A 14135-nucleotide genomic window follows, 5' to 3' on the forward strand; every position below is an offset into this window, starting at 1 on the left:
GGAGCCCCCAGTAGAAGCATTTCTTCTCCCGTCCTCCTCAGAAGATTCCAAACAATGCTGGCTGAGAGCTGCAGGCCCATGGTGTGCAGGGAGCTTTGCATGCCTGTCTGCACCAACTGTTTCTGTACGGGATGCTGTGGGCCAGGCCTGGGAACCCACTCCTCCCAGCCCTGCAGCTGAGTCCCAGATTCAGGCGCAGCACCTGCTGCGGGCTCTGTGCTGCACTGCCCATCACAGAGGAGAAGAAGGGGAGACAGAGAGAGCAGGGCAGGCTGGCTTTGTCTCTGTGACAGACCGACCAGCTTTCGAGATAAGCAACCCACTCCTGCAATACCATGTTAGCCCACTACTGAGTTAGGGCCCTGCTCCACGCATGCACTGTCACGCTGAGAAGTTCCTGGACACATGGGTTTTAGGGGAGCTTACAAAAGGGACAGCGGTGCAGGAGGCATGCCATCCTCTGCTGTCCTTCATCCCCAGTGTGCTGATGGGGTCACTGAGGCACCTGGTGCAGAGCCAGCACCAAACCCAGGCCATGCGGATCTCACAAGGGACTTAAAGTCCAATGATGCACACCCAGTCGCTTTGCTCCCTCTCAGTCTCTTCCTTCCCCAAAATGTGTAGAGCTGGGTGTCATTTACAACTGTTGGATTACACATTGGTACTATGCACCTCATAATGAATGATTTAGAGTGGGGAAGGTGGCATCGTGGTCCCTCCAGGAAATAATATTTTAAAAACCCCCAACTCTGGTATAAATGCAAAGTGAACACTCTTCCTTTTAATGAGCCAAGGAACCAGGATGGTTGTCACTGTCTCAGTGTGCGGGAGGTCCTGGTCTGATCTCCAGCAAAAAGGAAAAGAAGATTGTTACAACTGATTTGAAGGAGTACCCCAAATTTATATGTAATCAGATAACATTGAAATGAATTTTCAAATAGATGCAGAACTAGAACCAAAGTCAGTTGAACATCCGTAAAGCAAATTGGTTTGCCCCTGTGGACAAGAAGGATTGGTGCTGTTGTCAGTTCTGGACGAGTCACAGGGGTGGAGGGGACCCAGAGAGGGAGACCCGTGTCCCTGTGGGGTCAGACACTCTCATGAGCCTCTGCCATTGCGTTCAAAGGTGTCCACTCAAAAATCTCCCGTTGTCCTCTACGCCTCCAAGAAATAGCAGTACATGGCAGGTTTGGACGGACCTGGATTGGAGCCCAAACTCCCAGGCTCAACATGTGACCTGAGGAAACATTTGGGGAAGAAAACCAAGCAGCACACACACGCATGAACGCACACGCACCATTACACAGAGGGTTTGGGGGATCAGGGTAACAATGTAGTGCACCCCCAGCACATGGTAGCTGGGTACTCACTGCTCTGTAGTAGGCAGAGAGAATGGCTGTTGTGGTGTTGAGCGTCAAGTTGTTCACTGAATGTTTGCTGAGCGAACGCTTCAGGAGAGGATATATTTTTCCAGCTGAAAGAATTCTGATTGTGCCACCCCCAACTTCTTAAACTGAGACACTCCGGAAAGAGCAAATTCGGGGAGAGGCTTGCTCTGAGCTCCCCTAGCTGCCTAGAGACAGCTCCTCTGACAGGAACCCGGCTGTCACTGGCCCCTCCTTAGCAGTTTCGTTAACCAGGGAAAATGGACTCGGTACCCCAAGAGATGAGAGCCGAAGAGGACCCTGCCTCTGGACAAGCTTTGTCACAGCTGTTGACCTCCCACCTCTCTCCCTGAGGACCCATTCCTCTTTCCTAAAACTCATTCACTCCCTTCAATTGCCTAGCTTACCCCTCCCCTTCCCCATCCTGGTGGTGTAAGAATTCCCAGGCCTCTGCTATTTGAGTATTATATTCCTTTTTTTTTTCCTGTGAGCTACATGGTGAAGTTTCAAATAGTAAAGTTGTCAGGCTTTGCATACCAGGTGGTGTTTGTTGCAACTATAAAGCCTGCCATAGTATCTTGAAAACAGACATAAACCTTACTTAAATAGATGAGGTGACTGTGATTCTGTAAAATGTCAGAAAAACAGGCATTGGACTGGATTTTGCCTATGGGCTGAGATTTGGACTAAATGAATAAAAGGGTAAAATGACTGATTCAAAACTGATTTAATATATTGCTGGGTTTTAGGGTGCTGGAGGCTTCTTCTGGAGGTGACTTCTGGGTCCTTTCTGCCCTGAGCAAAGAATTGGTCAAGACAAACCCAAAAGGTAGCAACCTTTATGAAAGTGGGAAAAGAAAAAGGATCTACAAAGCAAGTTTGGGCACAGGAAAAGTAGGGAAAGAGGGCTCCTTCCAGCGTGGAGGCGGCCACCTTGCCAGAGAGGACACGAGGCGAGACTTGATGTGGATGTCCCTCCTGTGTTACCCACACCTCCGGCCGATGTCAGGTCCAGGCCATCCTATTGAGTACCTGCTTGAGTTCTCACGAGAAATCCAGGTAGGACTTTGGGTCCTGCTCTGCACACGTGTCGTGTCGGGGATTATGTAATTAGCTGGCCATGCCTCCTTCCCCAGCCAATTCTGTCATGCCCTGATTTCCTGTCTCATCCACCCGTTTCTCCCCCTCTCCCACAGCCTTGTATCCCCATAACTTGTTACAGGGTGCCAAGGGAGTAGAGATCTCTAATTTCATGCAACTACTTCCGGCTGGCAGGGGCTGCGGACCCTACTTCTTGGTAAGTGTGTGCTTCTGACTACCCTGGTGCTTAGACTGAATGAAAAAACCTGCCAGGAGACAGTGAGAAAGTCAGTTGCTCAAACTGCCCGATACGTGAGACACAGGAACTATGGTTATGTTGGGGGCAAACAACCCAAATGTGAAGAGCAAGTCAGATTTCCACGCTTTGGAAATCTGGATGGATGGAACAGTGAGGTTAGATCAATTCTGGAGAGCTGGTGCCTGGGAGCCACGGCCTTACCAAGACGCTCACATAGTGGACCTCATGCAAGATGGGCGCCTTTACAGGTGTGCATGTGAGCTGCGGTGAACTGGGGGGGGTTAGTTACTCTCCTCCTCTGCAAGCCAAGCAGTGCTGGAGTACTGCTCTCTGAAGAGGAGCCTGCGGTCTCCCAGAGCGTCTGAGGAATAGTGTTCTTCTTAGTGCTTTGGTGTCCTTCTTGGACAGAGCTACTTGCAGGAAGAGACTCCAGAATCCTAAAATCCAGTGACAAGGACACATAACCAATTTTACCTGTTGGTAGAGCTTTCCAATGTCACTAAACAGGAAAGCATGGATGGAGTGTGGCCAGAGCTAACTAGAGGGCACAACAGCATGGTGGACAGCTCTTCTCTTTGTTATTGTAGGGAGTACACTGGTCATGGGTGTTACCATCAGACCTCGGTGTGATTTTCTCCTTAGCTTCACACTTGCTAAGCCATTGTGTCTGTAACTGGGAGGTACCAGCCCTGAGGTACTCATGGGTGACATGAGCTGGGAAATATGCTCTGGCACTAGCCTTTACTTCCAGAGTGGACATTGCATGGGATCCGCATAATTGTTATGGTGGATTAGTGGATCCCTTCAGTGAGGGATAAAGTTAGAGTGTAAAATAGTCCTTTATCATCACAAAGGAGTCTCCAGAGAAACAACTGTTAGGTCTAAAAACTCTTGTATTGACTTTGAAAGATCATTTAATGTTGGAGTTGTACTCAGTCGTCTTACAAATACCCCCATGCATTTGTGTTGAAACACACTTAAAATGATGCCATATGTTTGGTAACTATGGTCTTGCTTCAAGCCCAACTCACTCTGATCAACTCAACTCAAAGTTGGGAAAAATAGTACAGACCATTAAAACTCAAGGGAAAAGGTCGCATATTGCAGGAAGTCCATTGGCCATGCGAAGATTGAAGTTGTTGTACTTCTGATAAACACAGTGAACTGAACAGGGAAGCCCGTGAACAGGTGCCTATGAGACTGGCTTTGACAGGCTGGGAGGCAGCAGAAGCAGAGGGTGGTACAATGCTTGTAGTTTTAGCATGAAGGAAGATCTCGTTTAGTCTGCTGTAGCCAGTGCTACATGGCTGCCTCCTCTTCCCCTGTGGTCTTGACACCCGTCAGGGTTGCGGAGACATCTTTGGAAAGGGCCCCTGTTTGTTCCTGAAATTGTGACTGCGATTGTTGATTGCAGAGCTCTGTGCTCTGTTTTAGGGTGGAAGCTGCTCTGCCTCCTAGGTGCTGAGCTGTGTCACCCGAAGAGGACGGCAGATGCTATGCAGCCAGCCCGGACAGAAGCCCCACCACCCGGTGCCTTGTCACGCTTTCATCTGGTCTCAGTCTTTGTCTGTGTGAAAATGAGAAAGATGGGAGTGACTGTGTGAGGGGCAGTGCACAGTGCTGGGCAGCTGAGCAGATGCACCCTCCGACGAGGTCTGTCACCTGCAGGATCCCCTCAGCTTCCAGACTCGCCAGGCTTTCTGGGACCTTCCTGGTCCACAGGCAGTGCCATGCATTTCCCTGTGCCTTACAGCCCCTCAAATGACCTTGACTCTAACACGTTCCCTGTTGTTTCATGAATCATGCATGCACACCTCACATGGGCCACCTCAGACTCACTGCCAGCTCCTCTGCAGGCAGCACAGTTCTTGGCCCTTAGCAGGTGTTCAATAAATGCTCATGAAGTAACTGAACAATTAGCTCCCAGTCACATTGAGGAGGATTTTGCATAGCGCATTGACAGATCGTCTCAGAATTCCCCAAGGAACCCTCCTGGCTGCTGCTGCTCCTCCCCAGCATCGGGTGGGATGCCTGGCGCACAAGTAGATGCTCAGGAAATGGTGGCTGACACCTGAACAACTGTGTCTCCGAACAGTGTCACATGCCTTATTTTCTCAGAAGCAAGGCCATTACCCAGAATTTTAAGCCGATTAGCATAGCTGTCACCTTACAAGCAAGGGAAACATAACCTTGGACGGTGCCTCCCATGTATTATTTATAACCCAGCAACACACCCCGTCTGTGTCTGTCAGGGCAGACAGTAACTAGCTGGGAAAACACCCCTACCCGGCACCAGTAGCAGGACCCTGAATTCATACTGTTCGCAGTGCTGGAAGAATCAAATTGTTGCCACTTAATATTCATTGGATGTCGGCACTATACTTCTGTACTTGGAAAAAATAGAGGAGGCACACGCTCCGTGCTGCGGGCTTTGTTAGCTATAATTAGCTGGTGGTAGAACAGTGTTGATACAGCAGTTCAGTAGTTAGAGGAGAGCAGTGCCCTGGTGCAAGTGCACGGGTATTTACACATGGGGTCCTGCCACGCTCACTGTGTTTCAGCACTGTGGCCCTTCCGGGGCACGCCGGCCAAGCTCGGGGGATTTCATCTGCTCCTGATTTGGGAAAATGAAGAGTCTCAGTGCTGAAGCACCTTGGTGGAATTGTATGTCCTTTCAGTTTGGCTTTGTGCAGCTTCTGGAATTCTGGGTTCTTTGTTCCCTTTGGCATTAGGTAAACATCAGAGTGATCTCCGGATGGAAACTGTGGTCTCTCTCTAATTCTGGTTATGTGTGGGACGACCAGGGCTGTCTTTACCTTTGCATTGTCTGAGACAGTAGAAATAAAATTTCAAAGAGAAAGAACATGATTTAAGAGGTGTTAGAAACCCAGCTGCTTCTGCAGTCTTATGTGGTACATGGTGGCTGCATGGAACCCAGGGCACCCCAGTCGTAATGCTCATCAGCTTTGGGGACTGAAGACTAGAAGAAGGGACGAGACTTGTCCAGTGTGGGATAGCTGACTGATGACTCCCAGAGAAAGTTGCGCAAACCCCCTGTGCTTCCTGGCTCTGTTACAGTGTTACGAGTATCTTCCTTGAGAGACCTGTTTTGGAAACAAAATTTGCCCTTGAGACTTAACATCTCTAAGAGAAAGGGACATTTCCCCCTTTACTAATATTTTAAAACTCTAACTTTAGTATTGCTGACTCTCTTGGTGAACTGCAATATGCATTTTTTTTTGTTTTGTTTTAGATTTTAGTAGACTCCATTCGACTGGACACTTTGCATGAGAAAAGGGGGGTCACTCTAGGGAGAACTAAAACCCAAATACTGTGACTGAATTCCAGTGATTTTGAGTAATCTGTTTAGATATTGATGGTTGTCAGGGTTTAGGGGATTGGTTTGAAGGTATTTTGTAATTGCTGACATCTCTTTTATTCTTGAAATGCTACTATAATTTAGGTTCTAAAGTTAAAGTGGGGGGAGAGAAGTGGATTGGAAGTTAAGGAACTTGAGATCTAGTTCTGACTTCAATTCTCTCCAGTAAAGTGAGTCATTTAAAACCTGGCCAGTGTTTTCCAAAGCATGGGACCTCTAGTGTCAAGCAAGATGCTTTGGAATAGACAACCCTTGAACAAAAATTTTAATACTTATTGCTTTAGTATGTAGTTGAAAATTGAAACAAGCTATCTAATTCATGACTTCACTGATGACATTGGTCAGGTCAAAAGTAAAAAAAAATCGTGTTGGAATTAGAGGACACTTAAAGCATGAAATAATAGTGCAGGTGAGTAAAGCAGAGATCACGAAGGTGCTCTCAGAGGAGTAAAACCCAGGCTGATGTAAGCTCCAGTTCCCTCCCAGTGTGAGAATCCTGGGATGCTGTGCACCTCAGCCTGAGATCTTTCTTATTGATTCATTGTGTTTGCAGTTTTCACATTGGCATTGATCAAACCTTATGTTTAGGTTGGATGGTTTGGCACTGCAAAAATAATTTTAGCTTTCAGGATATCTATATTTCCTGGATAAAAATGAAAGCTTTAATGTTACGCTGGAAGACTTATGAAGTCAACAGGACACACAGGCACAAGCATCAGGGAAGTAAAGTGAGGTCAGAGACACCCAATACCCTGAAATCCTGTCAGAATGCTTCGTCAGGCCAATGCTGCATTCTCACACTGAATCACAGGCTGATTGTGTGCACAAAAGTTTACTGAACACTTGGTCTAAAGACAAATCTCTGTCACAGCAAGCCACAGGATGAAAGCCTTTCTGAAGATCTATCAGTGAGCTTTGCAACACTGCATGAATTTGTTATTGGAAATAATAAAGAGATATGGCCCAAAATAACTCCATAATGGAAGCGGTAATATTGTCATGTTCTTTATGGGTGGAAAACACTAATGTGTCAAGACTGAACAAATGCAAGTGGCTAATTTATTGGCATATGCCATGAGATGTCTATGCATTTGATGACAAAGCTTCAAGAACAGGATTTGTAGCTTGACATAAAACTCAGAAAGTTAATTGTAAAATAATTCTGAGATGATCAGGCCTCCTTCAGGAAAACCTCTGTGTTACCTCTTGGTGCCATGGGTCAGCATTTGTCCCTAATGCATCGTTCACTGGCCCCAGGACTCACTCAGACCTTGAATTCTGATCCTGCAAATGGAGAGACCAATGCACACACATCTAGGGGCATAGCGCAGGACTCTGAGAGTGCCAGACACTCTGGCTCACAAGGAAAGAGTGAATGCCTACACTGCTCGGGTGGAGTAGAGAGGGGTCAGGGATTGGACTGTATTTGCAGATATTCGGAGGACTGTCATGGAAAAGGGATTAGACTTTTCCTTTCTTGTTATTTCAGAGTGCACAACTAGACTCAAGGTGGCATGAAGGAAGGAGGAACATGTTTTGACAGCCTGGACTGAGCACATAGTACTGTACTGGGTGCTGCCTGTGTGATCTCCTCTTCTCCAGTACTCACAGAGTCCCTGAGTGATGTTACTCCCCGCCCCCACACACACTGGGGACTGAACCCAGGGCTTTGCACATGCTGGGGACTGGATGTGTGCTATTTTACTACTGCTTCTACTAGTAGAAAAAATGCTTTTAGCTAACGATGAGGGAACCGAGGCCCCAGGGTGAAAGCACTTGCCTGATATCACAGGGTCAGCCAGTGTCAGGTGAGACCCAGCGCAGGCCAGGCTGGTTCCCAGATCAAACACATGACCCTTGGCTGTTCTGCTTCTCTGGTCATTCAGCACATGTGCTGTGTGGGCGGTTTTTATCCTCGAAGTGGTGTGGCAAACTGATTATTATTCTTCCCATTTTACAGAAGAAACTGAAGCTCAAAGAGCATAAGGGCTTTTCCTGGGGCCAGGCACTCAGCTGGCGTGATCACCTCACTCTTCAATCTCTAGTACGATGTTGTAGCTTGGGTTTCTGGGAGGTGCAGGATCTGAAATCAAAACTTCATCTGCTGATCAGCACCCACTGTGGGTTCCTGGGGTGGGAAAGGGCTTGGGTCTCCCTTGCTCTGTCACTGTGGAGTGAATTTTTATGGCAGCCTGGAGGAAGGGGTAGAGGGGACTCAGGCGCCATGTACCGTGTGACACCAGATGCCCTAGAGGTTTGTTCTGCTTCAGGACCTGGTGATGCTGTTTCCTTCTCAAGTTTCCATGCCGTCTTGCTGTCCCCGATGTGTGCTTCAGCGCACCTGCAGATGTCCTTGGTACTAGACTGGCTCTGGGGCTTAGGTTTTCTTGGTGAGATGCTCACAAAGACAGTGTTTGACACAGGGCCTTGGGGAGACATAGGATCACCTGGGAAGTCACTGCACATAGTGAGCTGCATGATTCCTAACTAAGAAGGAAGGTGGAGCGTGAAGGACCTTCCAGGTGTGGGATCTCTGTCCTCTCCCAGCTGTCCCCAGGCAGCTGTGAGTGTCCACTGCCTGGATCATTGGTCTTTCCAGGTTGAGGCAGGTGGTTTCCGTGGTGTTTCTGCGGTAACCATCTCCCCTGTGCCGTCTGATTTTCAGCTCCAAGGATCTGTGGGTGGTGGTATCTTCCTCCCTGTGATCCCAGGTGAAGATGTCACTGCCCTCACCCGACCATGTGTTGCCTTCCCAAGCCATCTTGTGCCTTGTACTTAGTCTGATCAGTGGTGGGGTCAAGGGACCTGTGAAGGCTTTTCTTGTACCTAGCTCCTGCATTCCCTGCCCTGAACCCACCCTCGGTGGCCCCCCCAACGGCTTCATCTTCAACTCTGCATTGATAGCTGTGTATGGGGACCTGCCATGCATCCTCCATTGGTCCTGCTCTCTGCTTTGGATTCCTTGTCTCCTTTCTTCTCAGAGCTGACAAGCAGCTCCCATTTGCTGTCCACCCCTCTCCTTCTCCTTTTATGTTGCCTGCACTTTACTGAATTGTTCACTCTGCAGGGTGTGTCCATGTTTCTCTGAGATGAGGGAAACATCGGAGTTGCCCACAGTGTCAGGTTTCTTGCATGATCTGGAGCAGAGTTGGGCATCAGTTCTATATTGGGTGATGATTGGCTGCTGTGGTGCGGGCAGAGTCACAAAACGGAGGCCTGGTAGATATCCCTGCTTCATGCCTTTGGAACAGTGGCTGCGGGGTCCCTCTGATAAATTGGGGAGGACCCCAAGGATTTTGATGCAATAGTTGTGCCTGTGACTTGGATTACAGAACAAGTAAGGTGATGGCTTGGTTTTCACAATATCATTACATGAAAGCTGGAAACACACACACACACACACACACACACACACACACACACACGAGACTGAGTTTATTCACAGCTTTAATAGTTCAGTGCTTGATTTGTTAAATTTCCAGTCTAATGTTGGTGGTTGGTAGATAAAAAGTAAATGTAGGGGCTGGGGATTTAGCTCAGTGGCATTAAGCACCTGCCTTGCAAGTGTGTGGTCATGAGTCTGATCCCTGGTATCGATAAAAAAGAAAAAGACAAAAAAAAGGAAAAGAAATTTAAAGAAGCTGAGGATTTGGGGTTGCACACCCCTATCACTTTCCCAAGGTGACAGACTTAACTGCAGCAGGGAGCAGCCTTTCATCTGGGGAATCTGCTCTGGGTGCCCAGGTGACACTGATCATACTGAGTCTCAGGGACAGACAGGAGGAGGACACTAAGCTTTTATTTTACCCATCACAGTTTTATTAATTTATGCAAAATTCAGAAAATGCTTATAATGTTATAATGCAAATTTTATAAAAAAAGACATCGTCATCTTTGTACACATTGTGTGTTTGTATACAATGTGTGTCTACATATTAAAAGACAGCAAAATATCAGCGATTACATCCAGTGTATGTGATCTCTAGGGGACAGGATGCTATTTCTATTTTCTTCTCATGTTCTACATTTTCTGTTAGTAATTGATATTATCCAGATTTTTATTTCATATAGAATAAGGAATGGTTTCTATTTTCTTTCTTGTTTCCTTTATAGGTAGCAGATCCACGGATCATTGCTTTACTCCACAGAAAAACCCACTTCAAAAATTTTAGCCACATGAAAAACTCTGGGATAGAATTCGATTTTCCAGTGTCTTAACTGCTAGCCAAATGCTAGTGCTTGTAAGAATCTTAGATTCTTACAAATACATTAATAACCACATTCCTCCACCCTTACTTCTCCTCACATTAGTTTTTTTACAGTTCAGAAACTAAGCTTTCCAAAGAGATGGAAACAGATCTAAAACATACAAATTCATCTTAGTAACAATATCACCTTTGGAATTAGTAACCCATTAAATACGAAGCAGATAGAGATTTGCTGACATAAATGGAACATTCATGGACGAGCAAAAGCAGATCAGGAAAGAGTGCACAACATGATTCCCTTCTCCAGAACTATGACAACCCCCTGGGTGTCTGCACAGGGAAACACATTCAGTGACTAAGCCCTGTCTTAGTTCCTTTTCTCTTTGTTGAAGCAAAACACCTAACATCCAGAGCTGAAGGAAGTGAGGTTTATTTCTGCTTAGTTTGTGGGGATTTCAGTCCATAACCAGGTATCTCCAAAGCAGGGTGGCTTGACACAGGGGCATCACAGAGGAGAAACAGCTAACAGGAGGCAGAAGGCAGCAAAGCAGCGGAGTAGGGAAACAGCCAATATGACAGCAGCCCTCTTCCCATCCCTTCCATCCCTCCCAAGCTACATGTCTTTAGGGCAGGTAGGACTCACACCCAGGACAGGGCTTCCGTTATCCACTTCAGAGCCATACCAAAGCTGTCAGTAGATTAATCTAGCATTCACACTCCCATAATCCCGGCATCACAAACTTGATCCAGCCACCTCAAAAAGTCCCCCCAGGACTCCATGAGGCCACAGGGGACATCTCAGTAGCATAGGCAGCCCATAGCGTTGGCTTGGATCCACAGAGGGTCCACAAGCCAGAGCGCTAACATTTTTATACATAAACAAGCAACACTGGTTCTGATCAGGAAGGTTTTCGGGTTGCTGCTGAGATCTCAGCGTATCTGTGAGCTTCCCTCAATGTGGCAGCATCTTCACCTAAAACCTTTACTGGGAAAACCCCACTCTGCTTTGTGGAGGTTAAACTGTCTTTCTAAGCTCCTGTTACACTGCTGTCCTATCTATTTCATGATTCCTTCCTCCTTACCTTCTTTCCTTCTTCCTGTCTTCTTGTTCTCCTTTCTCCCTCCTTACTGTGCTTCCTTCCTTGCAAAGATAAAGGGAAAACATTCACTAAAGAAATTTGAGACTGTCCGAGTTACACACTGGTATCTCCAATTTCACCCCAAAATGGCCATTCTTATAACAGATTGTTTCTTTAAAAAAGGAGGTGGGGATTAAACAAAACCCATATATGAACTGGGACCTCACATGGATGTTTTGTTGCTGCCAGCTACATGCTCATTCTCATGCGTGGGATTGTGATGTGAAATACAGTTCTTTATTTAATGTCTTGCACTCTAATCTTCTCGTTGCATATTTGCTTCTCTTGCGACCTTCTCTTTGCATTTATAACTGCTTCTTTTCACCCATAACCCAAAAATAAGCATGCATTCCTACAGAGAAATGAAAGGAAGCTGTCAGTGGAGAGTTAATGTAGTTAAAGCATCCTTAACTCTGCTACAAACCTCTTAAATAATTAAAACTGTATGCTCCAGGAGTCCGATTTGCATTTCTCTCCCAAGTTTATTTAGCACACTTTGTTACAGTCAATTAAATGAGAATGTTCTGTTTCATTTTCCTTGGCTTCGGGTTGATCACTTTGCCTTTTGATTCTTATGCCCCAGTGTAATTCACGGTGCTTAGGTCTCTAAAACCATACATATATTCATGCATGTGTAGACCTATACATACACATTAGCAGGCGCTCTGTTTGGGCTCAGTAGAATTGTTGCCCCGGGCACTGGAGCGTTTCCAGCAACCTAAGGGGAGCCGGGCCTGCAGATAGATAACTCACGGTGAGTGAGGAAGGCCGGCCTGGCCAAAGCCTTTTCACATCCAGTTTTCTTTCTTAAGCACTCTGCAGCTCAGTACCACATTTCCTCCCCACAATCTGATTTGTGACTCCGCAAAAACAAGATCCAGGTGCTGACTGGTGGTGGGGGAAGAGGGGAGGAGAGCACGCTGTCTCTGCACACCCCCTGGGCAGGGCGTGTGTGACAGGCTGGCTGGAAATGTGTCCTTGCCCAAATTCTGCATGTTTAAGAGGGAATAAATTAGTTGTCCATTTCCTAATGAGCAGTGGGATGGGGGGAAGCACAAGGAGAGAAAAACAGCATAATTTTGCTTCCTGATTTGGGGTTCAGTATCTCCAAACTTCATCCTAATTACTCTTCTCCGTTTCCCGGGTTATTTCTGACTCTGTGCAAGGCGTTAATTTCTTTGAATCGTCCTAGCAGGTAAGTAAGATTTTCCCAATGTGGCCCATGGGGCTGCGGCTGAGGAAAGGCCATGTTGTCCCAACGCCCCACGGCGTCCCCTATCCCAGAGGGCCCCGTTTGGTGTGGGTGCGTGCGCGGCTAATGGTGGATGTGTGTGCAGTGACAATGTCCAGGGTTCTGATGTGTTTAACTGTTATGGGATCTGTTGTGTCTACTTTAGGGTCGACCCCATCCCATATGACACTCCAAAGCCGGCGGGCCACACGCGATTTGTCTGCATCTCAGACACTCACTCCAGAACAGATGGTATCCAGATGCCTTACGGGGACATCCTTCTCCACACAGGCGATTTCACCGAGCTGGGACTGCCCTCAGAGGTTAAGAAGTTTAATGACTGGTTAGGTAAGGAATGATTGCGTTCTGGCCGCCCCAATTAACCTTGCCCGTCCCAGCGCCACTCACCGCGTCCTAATTGAATTAAAGCCCTCGGAAGCCAGCTCAGCCATTCCGCCTATGATGTGCGGCGCTGTCTAGCTTGGATCCAGTGCTGTTAATTAAAGATGAATTTTTAGATATTTAATTTTACTGTGCATCCTTTCAGTGCCTGGCCTCGGCAGTGCTGGGGCAGCGGGACTGGCAGCTTGGAAAGTGGTTTCTTCGCACGCCTGCTTTAATGAGGGTGTTCGCTGGCACACATGAGACCTGGAATTGTATTTTTAATTCATTGGCTCTGCAGTCTTTCTGAGATATGATCAAAGATGTACAAATGACCGAGTCGTAAGAAAGCATTTCTAAGAAATGCCAAGAGGATGTCAGAGTCTGTGTGTGAAGCAAAGCTCCTCAGCACAGGATGGCCTGGGACAGGCTTTGTAAGGGTTGTGGAGGAAACCCTGTGACATCCTGAAAAGACTGCATGTGCTGGGTAAGACTCTAAAAATGCATAGTGTGAAACTGGCCTGCATGTTTGAGGAAAGCCCACAGTTCAGGGGTCTGGAAAACACCGGGATCCAGGTCAGGCATTTGGCAAATGCTAGCCTTGCCATGCGGTCCTGGGGTTCACTGAGTCTCGCATCCCGCAGAAGCTGGTTCTGGTGGGGTGGGGGCAGCTCGTGTGAAAGTGCAAGCTTTGCCTCCACAGCGCCCTGCCTTGCACCCCCAGCACCCTATTAAAAAAAGACAGAAAAAAAGGACAGCTTTTTATAACAATCTTCCCATCTGAGGGAAAGGAAGGAAGCACAGGCATTCTGAGAGTTCAGAATCTTTAATGACACTGAAGGATTAGGCAGTAAACAGAAGAAACTACTCTGGAAGAAAAATGCAATAAATATTATGGGAGGCAATAAAAATTACTCGGGAGACTTAGGCAGAAACTCTAAGATTTTGTTTTCCATTGAACTGAAGCAAGGTCTGAGACAGTGATAAATTATGGATTCCGTGATAAAATGTGTGAGTTAATGGAACACTGGCATTGGAGAGAATTTTGTTAAAAAAATAAATAACAGGCCTAA

General features: G+C 47.0%; 1 protein-coding gene across 7 annotated transcripts in view; it reads left to right on the forward strand.

Moving 5' to 3' along the window:
* The window catches only part of Mpped2 (metallophosphoesterase domain containing 2), a 152120-nt gene that overhangs the window by 33111 nt on the left and 104874 nt on the right, over positions 1-14135 (forward strand). For 6 of the 7 annotated variants that reach the window (XM_023562754.2, XM_005001275.4, XM_005001272.4 and 3 more), the window contains exon 3: positions 12848-13029. The exons of the other annotated variant lie outside the window; for it this stretch is intronic. In XM_023562754.2, coding sequence (XP_023418522.1) covers positions 12848-13029 — 182 coding nt within the window. The remainder of the gene's footprint in view (positions 1-12847; positions 13030-14135) is intronic. 7 annotated transcript variants of the gene reach the window in all.

The sequence above is a fragment of the Cavia porcellus genome, unplaced genomic scaffold (genome assembly GCF_034190915.1).
Source record: "Cavia porcellus strain 051 isolate PalLab524CR breed Dunkin Hartley unplaced genomic scaffold, mCavPor4.1 scaffold_9, whole genome shotgun sequence".
NCBI lineage: Eukaryota > Metazoa > Chordata > Mammalia > Rodentia > Caviidae > Cavia > Cavia porcellus.